General features: G+C 37.0%; 1 protein-coding gene across 1 annotated transcript in view; it reads right to left on the reverse strand.

Moving 5' to 3' along the window:
* Positions 1-17,347, reverse strand: part of UXS1 (UDP-glucuronate decarboxylase 1) — a 55,709-nt gene that overhangs the window by 16,153 nt on the left and 22,209 nt on the right. Inside the window, exons 6-9 of the mRNA XM_064646375.1 lie at positions 13,931-14,111; positions 2,361-2,465; positions 982-1,041; positions 564-685 (exon numbers count right to left, since the gene is read on the reverse strand). Coding sequence (XP_064502445.1) covers positions 564-685; positions 982-1,041; positions 2,361-2,465; positions 13,931-14,111 — 468 coding nt within the window. The remainder of the gene's footprint in view (positions 1-563; positions 686-981; positions 1,042-2,360; positions 2,466-13,930; positions 14,112-17,347) is intronic.

Raw genomic sequence — 17,347 nt, forward strand, 5'->3', positions numbered from 1 at the left:
ATCGTTTCACAAATTTTAAACTGCATTTTTATCCTCATGTTACTGTATTTATCTTAAAAAGAACATCACATGGCTAAGTATTCATATCTTTTGTTAAGGTCTGTGTTTGTACCTACATGTTTTTACCACTAAAGTGTTTAAAAGTGTTGAAAGTACTTTTTAAAGAATTTCCTCATTTTTACCTGTATATTCTGATTTTGATTATGCTCATTAAACATTCTACATTTATCAGTAATGGCCCTATTCAGCCGTATTCACTTCTCAACACAGTAAGGTCACTTCAGTTTAATCTAAAAACTATTTATGATACTGAAAGACATATTACACCTATTAAGAAGACTAAAGCACATTTTCTTCAAGAGCACTGCTCATTTGAAAACACAACAGGTGGGAGCCATAAAACCTTCCCACTAAAGAAAACAAATTTTGCAGCTATAGTATGTGTTCCTACTCAAGACATTCTCTATTGCCCGCCTACTCCTAAATACACATATTACAGTCTTGCCATACACTAGCCTTCATTAATTACAGAAAAAACACTGAATCTGATACAAGTTTAATACCTGCTTCATGTATGCATAGCACATGGTCTCTGCAACCCGCTTTCCTTCATCATAGCAGGCTCTTGGACCTATTGGATTCACGTGGCCCCAGTAATCCTCATTTTGAGGGTGAACTTCAGGATCTATGGGGAAAGAAAACCATCTTAAATGAAGATCTATAAAAAGGTGACTTTCAGTAGATCACTTGCGTTATACAATTCAACAGCTTCTCTCTGAACTATGCATTTGAAAGAATCTTACATTTCACACAATTCCTTAGAAGTGCATTCAATTTTGAAGTGTGAGAAGTACATCTGATAAAAAGGCAAGCTAAGACAGTGATGAAAATCTATCATTCTGACATCTGCCAAAATATTTGTAAATACCCTTATATACAGTCATATCTAAAAAGCTCTAAATGTTGTTTTATCCTTCTTACCTCCATATACCTCTGATGTAGAGGCCAGTAGCAGCCGTGCTCCAACACGTTTAGCTAACCCTAAATTTTGGGCAATCGAGAAAGAAAAACACAATTAAGAGCAAGTGCAAGAATCTTTCAGTCACATTAGCTGGTTCAGTGTGATCCTGTTTTACATGTTTTTAAAGAGAATTTGATTTCACTGGACAGATCTAGCTGTAAATCACATCCATAGCTCACATTCCCAAACTAGAAAACTTAAGAAACAGCAGAGCAGCACCCACATATGATGTGTTTGCTTCTGGGACTAAAAGTTGCAATGAATCAAGATCCAAGAACTTAATGTATTACAACCTAAATAAAGGCCAAGTAAGCATAAACCACTTAGGAAATTAGGATCTTGAAATAACACACTATATTATGATTACCAAATCCTTCTTTACATAGCTTAAAGATAAGCTATGTAAAGAAAGTGTTAGAGAATAATATATTATAGGACAAGAATCAATAATTTCTCTTCTATTATGTCCCTTCAAACTGCCTGGATGATCCTATCCATCACTTGACATTATCCCTGCACTCTATTTCAGTGACTTTCTGGTCTCCAAGTTGGCATGGCAAATCAAAGTATATGCCATTCACCTACGCCATTCCGGTACCTCAATAGCTTCTAAATCACTTAATTCTCTGAATTGTACACTTTGGAGTATCACTCAGATGAGAAACTCAGCTGAGCTAATGCCCGAGACTTTTTTTGACTCATAACAACTCTTAGGATCACTGACACACAGATCAAGCTGCAGCATACATCAAATGGATCAAAGATGGAAGGAAAAAGTAGCAAATGCTTGAGGGTCTTCTTTTCATAGACCCATTCCCAGCATAAAACCTAACAGACAAAGCCGAAAACATTGCCTTGTAATTATCTAGCATGAAGCCAGACATTAAACATTCTTTCAGAATTTGCTAGCCAAGGCATGCACAAGAGGGTGCAGTTCCACCTAGTTCAACATTTGCTGTGGCAGAAAGGAACAGTCACTCATGGCAATCATGGGAACATTCCACAGTCACCAAAGTGAAAAGTGCAGTCGTGAACAAAACCCTGCTATAAAATAACACGCTCTTAACTGTTCCTGGGACTTTTATAATTACTGCACACTCCATAGCCAAGTTACAGGCATGAAGTTCTTGTGCTTTGACAGCCAAGTTATCAGTGTTCATTTGTAGATATATTTAAAGGAAAAGTACAAAGACAGTAAAAATACCTCCAACTTTATTTTTCTTAAAGGAACAACTTTTTAAAATGTACAACTTATCTGCTCCATCCTCCCCTCTCCCCAGCAACTTTGTCCAGGTTATATTATTCTAATCAAGTTAAGTAAGAAAAAAATTCCACTTACCCAGCATGTTTAATGTCCCAATAGTGTTGGTCTTTAATGTTTTTATAGGATTATACATGTAATTTGGAGGAGAAGCAGGAGATGCTAGATGATAGATCTGGTCCACTAGAGAAAAATAGAGGGGGGGAGCATTATTATTTTCCCATTAACATATTAAAGGAGATAGCATTAGATTCAAGAAACAATTAATCCTCTGCATTTCCTAGAACAGGAACTCAACACTTCCTGTATTGCTACCTACAGATAATATGTATAGAAACCTGTTGCAACCATTAGAAAGACTTAATTTTTAGTAAAACAGAACCTAAAGCATAATATATATATCAACACTGCTGACAAGATACAGATGACTGTGTTGGTGTTCACACTTTCCACTTGTAAAAACTTTACTTATGAGTATGTCAGAAATGTTTAGAAGTTGCAAAACTATTTGCAACAATCTGTTACCCTCAAGTTTTTAAGTGACTACAAGCTTCAGAATATTTTCTGAAATGGAATTTGATGCAAAAAATGGTAGAAATATTTTTGTAATACCATGAGGAACCATTTGGAAAAATAAATATTGTATTTTTATTTCTAAACCATTTGTCAATGAAATATTAATGGGGTTTGTATCATATTTATATATTAAATATATATGGCAAGAAACAGGCATGTAACTTTTGTCTTTTTTTCCCTATGATGATGACCTTTGTTCTATGCTATGCTTTGGATAATACAGCATTTTAGCTTTAATTAAGAAAACATACACACAAACCAGAAGCCAACACAGAGATTTCAGTGCCCCTCCACTCCCCGTTATGAAATATAATTAACCTACACAAGTCAAAATTCATTGTCTGAGATAGGAATGCAAAGGTTGAAGACACTACAGGGAAACCAGGATTTTTTGTTCAACTATAATGAAAACAAAGCAATGAAAATTTTCACAGTATTCGACATTCAAAAGCTCAACCTGCAATCTGTTTATAACATGACTGTTGTAAATATGTAAATGTCTTTCTGTCCTCTATGTAACATGAATAACAGCCAGCCAGAACTACGTGAAAAAACAGCTATGGATAAGTGAATGCAAAAAAAAAATAAATTACACATAAGATCAAATGAGAGAGAGTGATGTTTAAGAAAAACAAATTCCCTACACCAAGGTCAACCAAGAAAAGCAATCAAAAGGAGATGAATCAGAATGGCAGGACAAAAGAGAGGGAAAATAATTCCTTCTTTGTATTTCAAAAGAAAAGTAGTGAGGTTTTTTTTTTAAGAAGACTCAGCACTGCAACCTGACAGAACCTGGAAAAGTCAAGGCCAGGTGCTATTCTGACAGAAGAAAATACTGCATGGCATAAGGCTGTCTTGCCCTAGAACAGAACACCATTGGTCAAACGTTTTTTCCTCTTAATTATTTCCTTAGGTGTTTTATTATTAACAAGCAGTAGTAAATCACAACATTAAAAAATAAAGCTGTATTTTGACCACATATTGATTTCTCTCATCCCTCTGTTGGGTTTAACTTTCACAGCATCTGTGACATAATGAATGTTTTTCTCCAGTTTTAAATGAATTTTACTACTAAAAACAGGGTAGAAGCATCCCTGACTTTCAAATGAACATTTTTTTTTCTTTTTCTCCATTTAAATATAACTATACTTGCTTACACAACACAAGCTGTATATGAGCTACATCTAGTAGGGAAAAACACAGAATGGTTTGGGTTGAAAGAGACCTTAAAGATCATCTAGTTCCAACTCCCCTGCCATGGGCAGGGACACTTTGCACTAGACCAGGTTGGTCAGAGCTCCATCCAGCCTGGTCTTGAACTCTTCCAGGGATGGGATTCCCACAACTTCTCTGGGCAACCTGTTCCAGTGCCTCACCAACCTCACAGTAAAGAACTTCTTCCCTATCTCTAACAACCTACCTTCTCTCAGTTTAAAGCCATTACCCCTCGTCCTGTCACTATATGAAAAAATAAAAAATCAAATACAAAGTTATCCCTGCTCACAACTATCTGAGAACACTGAAATGTTAGAGAAATCTACTTCCTGTTGAAGACTTCCCTTCCTTCCTGATTCTCAAATTTCATTTGACAAAGTAAACACACAATCCTTTGCTTTTTGACCTCTCTCTCTAATATAAAAAAAAGCACAGAATTACAGCAACAGTATATATAAGTGGCTTGATTTATCCATGTGAAAGGCACAGTTTTCAATAGTCTATTAAGCAATCAATAAAAGAATGAAAATTAGTTAAAAGTCTTCAAAACACAAACCTCCTTCATACTAAAACATAACATCCTTTGTAAGATAAGCACATGTTCTGATAGCAATGCTTTAAAAATACTGGCTAAATTGACATGGTAAAATATTTAACCTACTTTCTTTCTGAATCCTTAATGAAGTGTGCTTGCACATAATGTCAAGGTTTTCTAGATTAACTGCTGTGTTTCAGCCTACTGGGCAAGCTCAGTTGCTGCCTTCTATGTAACATAGCTCAGGTAAGTGCATACTAGCTTATCTGTAGCAAGCATGTCAAAGTTTACCCAATGCTGCAGCCCTGCATTATTGGCACCACATCAGAAATCTGGCAAAACAAATTATGATTAAATTTTATTCACTGCTTAAGTTTACAATATCAAGAGTGACCAAAACAAGGAGAAATTATTTCAAGTCAAACCTCACCCCAGAGAACAATTAACTACCAGAATAAATACAGGATGAGTTTCTAAGGCAATCTGCATGACTCTCACTGCAAGTTTTATTGTCATGACAGAATAATAGTATTTGTCAGTATGCTCGAGCAGATACCACAAAATGTATCTATCTCTTATATGCTCCTGTGCTGTCTTTGGTCTACAGGTGTTTACCTCTAGAGCAGAGATGAACAGCTGCCTAAAAGATGTCAAAACGGCCCAGAAAGCTAGAGAGATACAGTTTTGGCAGCTGTGTAACATTGGTGACAATTTCATGTAGCAAATCTTCTGCTATTTGTTCTTGAATTAACACAATACAGTATTTCCAACCACTATCAACTTTGGTACGGCATCAAGAGAAAACTTGCCATACAAGGCACCTATAATAAAAACATAAATAGCATCCAAAGACTGCCTGATGCAGCGAGACTTGGAGGAAGCAAGCTCTCAGCTCAGGCTTGATTCCAAGCCCTTCCTGCATTACTAATGCAACTGAAACTTTTAGGATTTCTGTCTTCAACTCGAAGCTAATTAATTGCTCTGCACAATGAAGAGTGACATGGAATGATTATTCCTTGCTTTGGTCACTATTGACATTGTAAGCTTAAGCAGTGAATAAAATTATAATCAATTTTTGTGCTGGGGAAATAAAGCAAAAATGTAGCACGGGGTAAAGTTTAGTTGGTCAGTTAAAGTTTGACATGCCTCCTACAGATAAGCCCTGAATATGAATAACTTGACTGACTCAAGTTATGCCTCTGAATATAAGTATCCCCCTCCCACAGCATGGTACAGTCATGAAAGCAAAGAAAAGGGTAGACTGGAAGCTGGCAAAAGGAATTCTTAGCGAAGCCACTGAACGCTGTTCACAGACAGCAGGCAATTCGAGAACGGTGGCTCAGAAAAATGAACAAAGCGATAGTTGAAGTCACCTGCAGCCAACTCAGAGTTGAACTCTGACCTGACTTGTATGCTGTTTCTACCTACCTATTCCATCATAACCTCTTCTAAATCTAGTTTTCAGCAAGCTGTGGTGAAATTTTTGCAAAGTGAAAATATCACTTCAAAAGCATTTTGGTCTGTCAGTAATTTACTGCCCAATCCTAGTCTGTTGAAGCAGTAGTGAACTCTTTCCTGCCTCCCTCTCCATCCACTTAATTTATGTTTTTTTTTTCAAATACCTGCTGAATTTTTGACAATCAGCAGCTCCTATAAGAGGGGTTCCTTTAATGCCATGTGACAATTCAGATAGACAGGGTGAAAAGCTACCTTCCTTTTTGCCACACAAGGATACAGCTAGGCCTGTGATCATATAAGTGGTCATATAACTGTTAGCTAGAAACAAACGCATATAAATACAAAGCCCCAAAAGTTTTATAATCTTCAAGTTTATTTATTTATTTTTAAACAAAAAATTAAGTGTCATGAACAGTGTTGAAAAAAAAAGAAAGAAAAGTGAAAACACTCTTATCCCTTTAGTCCTTCATTTCTCCTTGTTTCCCAGCTAACAATTGCTTTAAATGAAATAAAGAGAAGGAGCTGGGGGAAAACCCAGGTTTTCCTTGCCAGAAGTACAGTCTTGGCTGTCTCAGTATGGTTTGCCACAATGTACTTTTCCCATATGCACAAAGGCAAAAATAGAACTCTGTGCTGAAAAGGTTCAGCAAAAGCAGAACTAGCAGAGAGATGGAAGATGGGGCATTTGTCAAGTGTCAGATGGCCATCTTCTAGATCAAAGGGACAGGCAGACAAGCAGCTCCAGGACTTTCCCTCTTGCCCATTAAGGAATCTTTAGTACATCAAGCCTTGGACCAATGGAAAACATCACTGTTTTTCCAAAACATTTAGAGAATGCTGGACATTTCAGCAGGGTGAAAAGACAAATTTCTCCTGCAAACTTGTCACATTTGATCCATCAAACTGACGATGTTGAGACAGAACAATTATTTCTCCTTCCACCTTCTCTCTATGAACTGTCAGGTCTAAAAAAATATCTACTATTTTTTTGTCTCAGAATTTCATCAGGTCAGCCAGACAAAGCCACCTACCTAGCTTGGCTGACAACCTCGTGTGCTCTAGCACAAAGCTGACAGTTATTTAAGATAGCAGGAAACTTAACTCTGTTCCAGGCATAACTGTGGAAAGCTATCCTAGCTACAGCTTTTCACAGGCTTAACTGTTTGGGTGCCTGGGACAGTAGCTACTGGAGGACAGAAAGAAATACATCTAGTTATTGACCTCCACACCTCTTCCTTATTACATGAGGTAAAGAAAAAAAGTTTTACAGCATTTAATTCTGCCCACCAAGAAGCCTTGAGCTAGCTTTGCAAATAAATCAGTGCATTATTTGAAAATAATCGTGTGAATGGTTGTGCAAAGCTTTACATAGGTAAGTAAGGACCATAAAAGAAGAACAAATGGTAACAATAAGATTCTGAAAGTTTTGTATGTAACTCATATTGGGGATTAGAACACTCTAAATCACTGGAACACAGCAGCAAGTAGTTTACCAAGCACAGAATGGTAGACTAGTAATAAAGAAAGATTAAATAAATTTGTTATAATTTTGCTGGAAAAAAGGCAAAAAATTAAATTCATTTCAAAATAGCACAGACACAGAAGATGGCATAAACATTCAAGCCAGATATACAGTGGCAAACGTAGAAATCTATGCTCAACATAAAGTTTAAGTAACATATTGGAAAATAAATAGCAACTAACACTTGTCAATTATGCCCTTTTCTAGGTGAAAAGCTAAAAAAAAATCCCTAAAATTTAGCATACATGGAATCTGCAATACCTAAATCTGGACATGAATGTTCAGTCTTGTGTTTTCCTTAATGCTAAACAAGAACGATCAATATAAGCACTCACTTCTACAAAATATTGCAATTAAACTACCTTCCTTCATATCATCTTTCTTTATTTTCTAGCCATAATAATGCATGTGCTCTCTATGTTTCCTAAGTGATTGGTAAGGGAGGAACCTACCACCTTTCCTATGCTAGGAAATGACCATCTTCAATTTCTGCCTTCAACACGTGTCATAGTCCCAGAAAGGACTAAACGGGTCACTAAGTCCACTAAGCACCTGCATCCATCACTGTATTTGCTAATCAGGAAGTACTAAGCAGAAAAGCTTTGATCAGAAGTGCACAAACAAGTTTCTACAGCTTGAACATAAAAAGAGCTATGCCAATTCCATTACTGTAGGTCAGGCCAGTGAAGCGAGACATTTCTATTGCCCCGAACTAAAAAGGACTAAAAGTAAAAATAATTTCCCTGATGTCAAAAATGCTGTCTGTAACTTCAGACAAACTAGAATAACTTCATAAAGGTTTACCATATTGCTCATATTAGAGGAGTTTTGGAGAGCTTCACTCCAGAGACTGAGGCACCAGTGCACTCAGCTCTGGACAAACAAAATTAAGCAGCATATGTCCTCTGCCTTGCCGTAACATTCCCTAACTGAACAACCTAAAACCACCAAGTTAAATGTATTAAGTATCTGTCAGAGGGAACAAAGGCTAGGAAGGGAAAAATCTGGAAGTTCAGAAGAAAAAAGAAAAAGGAATGTATTGAAGACACTCCCTGTGCCTCTATTTGTATGCTCTAAGTTACCTGAGAACATTGTTTAGTAAAATGTTATCATCCTGACTTCAGGAAGCTATAGACTATTTTTTTGACCGATTTTGTGAGACTGTTGGTTTTAGCCTTAAAGTCAACTCAGACCCACAAGCTAGCAAAGTACTTAAAACTAAAAGCTTTTTGTAGTCCCAGTCAAGCAAATGATCTAATAAAGTTCTATAAATTTATTTTACTTACCTATGCCTGTAACTAACAACTGCAACACCTCCTGAAAACTCTGAAAGCCCATCTCCTCATAACTATATATGCCACATACTTACAGCACTTCTCTCAACTTACAAAATGTGGTTTTGTTCTATCATTTTGAAAGCTTTTCAGTGAAATTCAGATGAGCCAAAACTACCTTTGCATTCACAACAGTCACTGAAATTAGAGCCAACATTTAAGAACTGTTTTTCCAGAAATCAGACAGCTGGCATGAAGAATTAATACAAAACAAGAAACCAAGATCAAAACCAAACAGCTTTATTTAATGGAAATAATTGAAGATGAGTTAATTTCAGGACACAAGTGATAAAATAGTTCATCCTTATTTACCACTTGCACACACTTCTCTGTCATTTCACTTTTCTGTCAGTTAGGCAGTGTACATGCATTTGTAGGAACAAGTCTTTGAACATCAGAATGGAACAACTCTTCACTACTCTGCCCAAAAAAGAAATAACCTTTTTGCAATAACGTTTTGCATTCAGCTGCCACAGACTGCAATTTTAGAAGTGTTATACCAATATTTTTCAAAACGTCTGTGATTAGTGAAATGAAATCAGTTCAATTGAGTCAACTGATTGGGGGTTAAGTGCACCTTCAGTAAATATGCAGATGACACTAAGCTGGGTGGGAGTGTTGATCAGCTTGAGGGTAGGAAGGCTCTGCAGAGAGACCTGGGCAGACTTATCAATGCGCCACAGACAACTGCATAAGGTTCAATAAGGTGAAGTGCTGGGTCCTGCACTTGGGTCACAGCAACCCCATGCAGTGCTACAGACTTGAGGAGGAGTGGCTCAAGAGCTGTTCAGCAGAAAGGGACTTTGGGGTGCTGTTTGACAGCTGGCTCAATAGGAGCCAACAGTGCACCAAGGAGGATCAACAGCATCCTGGCCTCTATCAAGAACAGATGAGGGAAGTGATTGTTATCCTGTACTTGGCACTGGTGAGGCTATACCTCAAGTACTGCATTCAGTTCTGGGCCCCTCACTTTAAAAAGGACATTGAGGTGCTGGAGCATGTCCAAAGAAAAGCAACAAGGCTCATAAAGTGTCTAGAAAACATGTCTTACGAGGGAGCTGGGTTTGTTTAGACTCAAGATGAAGAGGCTCAGGGGTGACCTCATCAACTCTCCACAGTTATCTGAAAGGAGGTTGTAGTTAGGTGGGGGACAGTCTGTCCTGCCATGCCTGCAGTGAGAGGATTAGAGGAAATGGCCTTAAGCTGAGACAAGGAAGCTTCAGAGTAGATACTACAAAAGAATTTTTCAGTGTTACTGTGTCAGGCATTGGAATAGGTTGCCTGGAGAGGTGGCTGAGTCACCACCCCTGGAGGTGTTTAAGAGGCATCTGGATCTGGTGCTGGGTGATATAGTTTAGTGGCTTTAGGGGTTACATGGTAGCGCTGGGTTGACAGTTGGACTGGATGATCTTAAAGTTCTCTTTCGACTTTGATGGTTCTGTGATTCTAAGGGTTTTCACTGTTGACTGGAAAGCTGTGGCATTTTTAGGCCCATGTTTGTTTCAAATTTGTGAAAGGTGTGGCAAAACCAAACCAACAAACAAAAAACTCCACAAACAACCAAAAAGAAGCCCAAGGCCTTAGTGTGTTTATGTGAACTGTGAAATAGTTCAGCTGAGGACATTTTTCAGGTGGGAGAGTTTTAAAGGGAATAGGCATCTATCACCTTACAGAATATTGTTTTAAGGCTTCCAAAGGTGGCTGAAGAAGTAAGAAGAAGAAACACCAGTGGGAGGAGGATATAGGCTATGCATACCTGTCTGAGGTTTTCTTTCACATTTATTCAACTGCTGGAGCTATTGCAGAAAAGGTGTGTGTGCCTAATGGCATTTGATAACCAGGCCTCAAGACTGAAAATTGAGAGACATTACTTGCTTTTTAGAAATCCAACTTGTAGAATGACTACCATCTTACTACATCACCTTGGAAGTGGCTTATATTTTTGTGTGTGTGTGTTTTGGGGGGTTTTGAGGAGTGTATGGTGTGGGGTTTTTTTTTTTAAGGTTTTTTGGTTGATTGGTTGCTTTTTTTCCCAGGGTGGAGGCATGTATGTGCTTTTGGGGTTGAGGTTGTTCTTTGGGAGACTGCATGGCAGTTTTCTGTTTTGTTTGTTTGTTTGGGTTTTTTGTTTTGTTTTGTTTTTTGTTTATACACATACTTAAGTATAACTATTTCACACTAAAAATACAGACTTCAGGGGCTTAAAATTACATAAAAACAAAACCTAATTTTTTCTACAAATACACAGTCAACTCTAATGCAAAGGTGGGTATAAACAAGACAGAACTAATTCTGAAGCCACTATGTAAACCAAGTACATTACTTATGACCTACGTTTATTTAATCTAAAATTTCCTTTAGCATTTTTAATGCAATTTATTACCCTGAAGTGGAGTGGATCACAGTAACACCAGATCAAGCATCCATTCTCATTTGTTCTTCAAATAATATCTGTATGTCTTTACACTACAATTAGTAGTAACATGTGCCACAGTGCTCACAAGTAACTATCTCAGGGAGACTGCAATCTGAAACAATGTAGAGAATGAGGCAGAATATAAGTAAAGGTGGATTTCTGCATTTTTTTTCTGATAATAGAAAAGAAGAGTAACAAGAGATTCTTTTCTTTACAGACCACTCTTCAGAAAAAAAACTGTCTTTCTGTATCAAAAAAATCCATTTATTAGTGTATTAAACCTCTATACAAGCATAAGGCTGAAATGAGAATAACTTTAAAAACCTTAAGTATTTTAAAAATGCAGAATTCAACTAAAATAGGAAAAAAAAGGGTTAATATAACTATTTTAGAATTTATTTTTTTTACTATTTTCCATCTTTCAAGATTCCTAAACTACTTTCATTCCATTAAAGAATTCAGGAACCTTGTTCTTCTGCTTGAAAAAGCCCAAGTGAAAGCTATGTTCTCGCGCCTTTTCCACTGACATTACCAAATGCTAAAGCAAAGGAAATCCTAGCAGAGGAGGAGAAAGACATTCAGCATTACAGTTAACCAGAGTTATCACAGGCCTAAGAAATAAAATGTGTGTTTAGGTGATTTATTATTGTCTCTGCCCAATCTAGATCAGGATTCAAGAATGCTGAGAGCCACTTCATGCCATGGATCAAAGATAATGACGCAGCCAAGGCAGATTGTGCGTAGGCACCACTGTGAAGCTCAAAGCTATGCATCTCAAGACTAAATTCACTTTTCCAAATCAAAAGTGAAATCACTGTTCTTTCTAGACCAGAAATGAGGTCTCTATCAGAAATAAAACACTGATTGCTCTCTCTGGAATTCAACTGTCGAACAACCTTATATGACCTGGCTTAAACAGGACAGCAAATACGCAGAAATTCTCTAGATACAAACCTACTTTTTATCATGAGTTCACAGTCATTGCAACTTCTACTGACAAGTAAAAAGGAGAAAATGGGACTAAGAAAAGAAGTATCTGATCTGTATGCAAACTTGTTAATCTGTTGCAAGAACTATCCCCCTCTGCCTCTAAACTGGACTCTAAACTCTACAATGAAATCAAATTTTATCATGTTCTTATACTAGTGTATGAAAGTTAATTTTATTTTAACATATAGCCATGCCAGCTTCAATTTACACTGTTGAAGGATGAGAAGACATGCAATAAACTACTCACTGAATAACATGCTATAATTTGTTGTCAGAACAAATTGGGGAATTGGTGTCTTAATTACACAGAAGATGGAAAGGCAGCTGAAGGATTTCAGAATTCCCATTCATTAGTGCCTAGTTCGTTGGGCAACAGTATTAGCAATGATGATAATTCTCTGAGAAGGTTTCAGGTGCTATCAGTCAGAAATAAGGTAATGCAGGTGAAAGGTTAGGAAATTGAAGTGGCTGAAGTATAAGTTACCAGCACCTGGAGTCAAGATCCTTGTCCCATTATCCTGTCTGTAGAAGCAAAGGTTTGAAGTAAAATAACAGGAGTAACTAAACCAGTGTATTGTCAAAACAGAGCAGGAGCATGTGCTTATGCAGGACTGTTCCAGTAGTGTTGTCAGGACTTCATCACGAGCTATTACACAAGAGATGCAAGTGCTAGAGATTTTTTTTGTGAAATCCCATCCATTACATTTAGCAGGAATAAAAAAATACAACTGAGATTCATTTTTTTGTTTTAAAAAATGAACAACTCTATTGCTACAGAGTTTTAAAAGGATGGAGCAAACGCACCAGAACTGCAGTGTAATTTGAGTAATCCTTTCATTGATTCATTATATACTTATATACTCCCATAGAAGTCTATAAATCCATGTATCTCAAATACAACTACCTTAATGCTATCTTACACTATGGCGTAGTAGTTTGAGGTTTATGACAGTTTAGATGTTGAGCTACTACTTTGAAGCAGAATGTTTTTCTGTTTCTTTCCTTGTTTAGGATTGGTAGGTTTTTTTGTTTTTCTGTTGAAAACCAGGGAAATTTGGTGCTGCTGTTTTCCTATTCTACAGATTGTAGAATGCCTGTACCTAAAGTAGGAGCAATGTTTTCTACAGAAGACACTTTAGGGAACTAAGGGAAGTTAGCTTCCTCTCAACTGACCATACACAGTTGCAGGATGCAAGTCTAGGGTAACTGAAGCCCTGAATTAAACCATGCAGTTAATGAAATATCTGGACTGCAGACTGTGTGTGTGTAAGCCAGTGCAGGCACACAGGGAGATGAGACAATGGATGGAACAGGCAGACTGACCCACTGCCATCTTGCCTTCTCACAAAATCAGTCACATCAGGAAATTTTTAAGATCTCCTTCCTCCCATCCACTCATGAAGAACAGATTTCAAAGACAAAAGCACTCTGAACCTCTCACTCCATAGTGGTCACAGAAAATAGACTAATAATAAACAAAGCACAGAGCTATTACATAGATCAATCCAGAATTTAGTGCATAAATTTTATTTCTTTAAAGGCACACATACTGAGAAGGGTAAAGCACAACAAAGTGCAAATACCAAAGCAGAGTCTACTTACCTTCAATGTACAGGGGCTCAACGACATCGTGATTTATCAGTTCGAAGTTCTCATGACCAATCCAGTGCTCCACATTTCTTTTCCTGCCCGTAAAGAAGTTGTCCACAACTGTAACCTCATGGCCATCCATCATTAGTTTGTCAGTAAGATGAGAACCCACAAACCCTGCTCCTCCAGTTATCTGCGTTAGGACAGTTGGTATAAATTTCTTTTTCTTTTTACAGAAACACTAGACAAAGTCTACAAACATGAAGACAGAACAGTAGCTTTCAGATCTTTGTTTACTCCAGGGAAAACAACTCCAACAACAACTCTATTTCCATATCTCTTTTTGTTCCAAGATTTACAGCATTCAAAATTTCAAGAGACATATTTGACATGTTTCATCACTGTCAGGCTAGAAGTTCAGCTACCTATTCACATCAACAAAATCTCTTTTTCAGATTACATTATTTTCCTTTTTTCTTTCAAATTGGATTGTGCCCTTTTATGCAACAGCGAAGCTTAAAGACACAAAACGGTAATAGGATAATTTTCTGCAAATTCCATTTCCCATAAAAAAAAGAGATGACAGAACGCCAGGTTATTTTTGTGTCAGATTTATAATATCTGACATGTCAAATCTAGCTTTTGTCTTGTATAAATGGAAGACATGTTGGGTGTTCTAAGTACTGCAAGTTTTCACCCAGAAAGGAGGAAGGAAATTCTTTGAAGACCTCTCATTTGAAATATCTGCTAAATCCAAAACCATTCTTTTGTGTTTTAATGCATTCATAGCTCACATCATTCTGGACTGAGGAGGTCTAGATGATTTCTGCAGGTCCCTGACAACTGAAGAAGTTCTATATCATTAGCTCTGACATGCAACATTTGCCTGTCTTGGAAATTTCTGATGTTTTATTGCAAAGAAACAAGCAGAAAAAAATATTTAAAACCTCATACTCTTGTTCCATTGCAGATGTAAAAAAAAAAGAAAGTTCATTATTTTTTCCCCTTTTGCACCTCAGACTTCAACAGTAAACAACCAAAAAAACCTCCAAAACTCAGTACTGAAGCAGTCAATGCAAGTAAGTATAACAGCAAGTTGTGTGACACATCCAGACAGATCTATCTACAGAAGCAATTATTTTCTCTGCATTTCATAATCTGTTTTCAGGAACAAAGACATGACAGATCACCAGTCTCAACAAATGGACTTGTAAAGCTCTGTGTGGCATCAGCTATATTATATGACTGCCTGATCAAATTCACATTTTGAAAGTGATTCAGCTGTTGATGTCCATTCTTCAGCTGCAGCGACAACTAACTAAACAATGAAAGGACATGGTGTAATTGTCGAGCAGGGATCTAATGGTGTGCTACAACAACAAAGTACTTTGTGGAGAAGGATGAGATGCCTGGAGTTCTTTCACTTTGGGTTAGTCAAAGGCTAAACATTTATCCTGCCCACTACCTTGCCATCCACTATTTTAAAAAGCCAGATCAGCAGATTTTTTTTTTAAACTAGAAAAAAGATAAAGGAAAACTACCAAAGACTGAAAAGGGAAAAAACCCCTAAAAAACTCCCATAAAAACTACATCTGCTTTCTTTTGTAAAAATTTGAATGTCCACTTCTTGCATTCTCACACTTGTTTTTCTTATTAAAAATTCAGGACGACCAGTGTTTCAAAGTAACTGTAAGTACCAGCTAATAAAAGAATCATTTAGTTGGCCTATTTAGTATTCTTCTGAGTTTGTCAGGGCTTCCTTGTAGCAGATTCAACATGTGATTCAGTTCCTTGACAAACCTGAAGGAGAAACAGTGTTTAGCAGAAGCCCTCTTTGAAAGAAAAAAAAGAATCTCAAGATTCCTACCACGCTGCAACAGAGAGGATGGAAGAACAGGTTTCTGGCAGAATGCTGTGAACAAGGAAAGAAGAAGAATAGTAACTGAAGCAGAATAGTCCTCTGCCATGTGCCACCACACGAGCCATGCATGGAAAACCTACTGCCATAAGCTTATCCTGTCTTGGAAGGATGTTGCAGCCTTCCTGAATGTTCCAAGGGTTTTGGCTTTTTTGTGGTGATGAGGACAAAACTTTTCTGTAGACAACCTGAACCTACTCCTTCAACCAAGGCCCAAGGAAATCTGCTGCTACTTGTATTTCCAAGATTGCAGAAAAGGCAAACTCGATGCTTGCACTATATCTTGGGTGCAGTAAAACAAAGTGTCTTCTTTCCAATCTCCCTTTTGGAAAAAACCACAACAAAACCACGCACTCCTTACAGCACTATGCTATATGCAAGCAAACAAACAAACAAACAAAAAGGAAAAAAGAAAAAAGCACAAACCAATTTTGTCTGGAAAGAAGTTTCCAATTACTTTAAACCTGCAAATAGTTTTTATGATAAATCTAAGTTAGCTTTATTAAGATATCACTTCCATAGGTAGTAGACAAAGAAATAATTGAAAAAGGAGCTGAATTTCCCCTGGAAAAGTAAACAACTGTGTAAATTATGGGGTTTTTTGATTACTTGAGGTTACATTAAAAAAAAGATTATTTATCACTGAAGTTCTTTGTATAACCTTCCTGTAATCACTCATAACAGCATAATTTCTAAATATGACTTCCTGCAAATCACAATGACATATTAATCTACACAATCATATATTGTACATGAATCATCTCCATATCAGAACTGAAGTACCAGCACTTGGGGCTTCATAGGAATTAATAAAAATATTGAATTACTTAGTAGTGCAAATATGCTCGGTAACTTCATCACCTACTAAAAGGCACAAATATTACTGATAATTATCTCCACTAGAGCCACTTCTAAGGTTCAACTATTTGTTACATGAGTTCATTTCTTCTGTCTGCAGTCAGATTCAAAACATGTCATGTATTACATGGAAATCATATTCATTTTTAATTTTCTGCTTTTATCAGTTTACTGTATTCAATTCAGAAAAAGCTCCACCCAACTGACTGAACAAATGTCAACGCTGTCTTCCATAATATTAACAGAATTGCTTCTCTGGCATACGAAAGCCTGTGTCTTAGTCACTTCAGAGAGCTCAGGAAATGGATAAATCACGCACAACAGGACGAAGACCTCTTTTCAATGAAAGTGACAGTGTCTCTAGTCCCAGTTGAAATACCATCATTACTAGCAAACATCTCCAAACATATGCAGTGTATAAAAAAATAATTGCTAGAACTGTTGTCTAGTCAAGTCACTGCTGTGGGTATTTCCAGGCTGGAGCTGGAATGAATCAGAATTTAGGATGGATTCTAGAAAAAGATGCACTATCAACAAAATACAAAGAAAATTATCTACTGAAGTTCACTTGGCTTGCCAAGTCTTGAGAAATTTTGAAGTGTCATGCAAGGTCTACATGTGACCTTTATATGTGGATTTCAGCTACTCAAAAC

Source organism: Pseudopipra pipra, chromosome 2 (assembly GCF_036250125.1).
Source record: "Pseudopipra pipra isolate bDixPip1 chromosome 2, bDixPip1.hap1, whole genome shotgun sequence".
Lineage (NCBI taxonomy): Eukaryota > Metazoa > Chordata > Aves > Passeriformes > Pipridae > Pseudopipra > Pseudopipra pipra.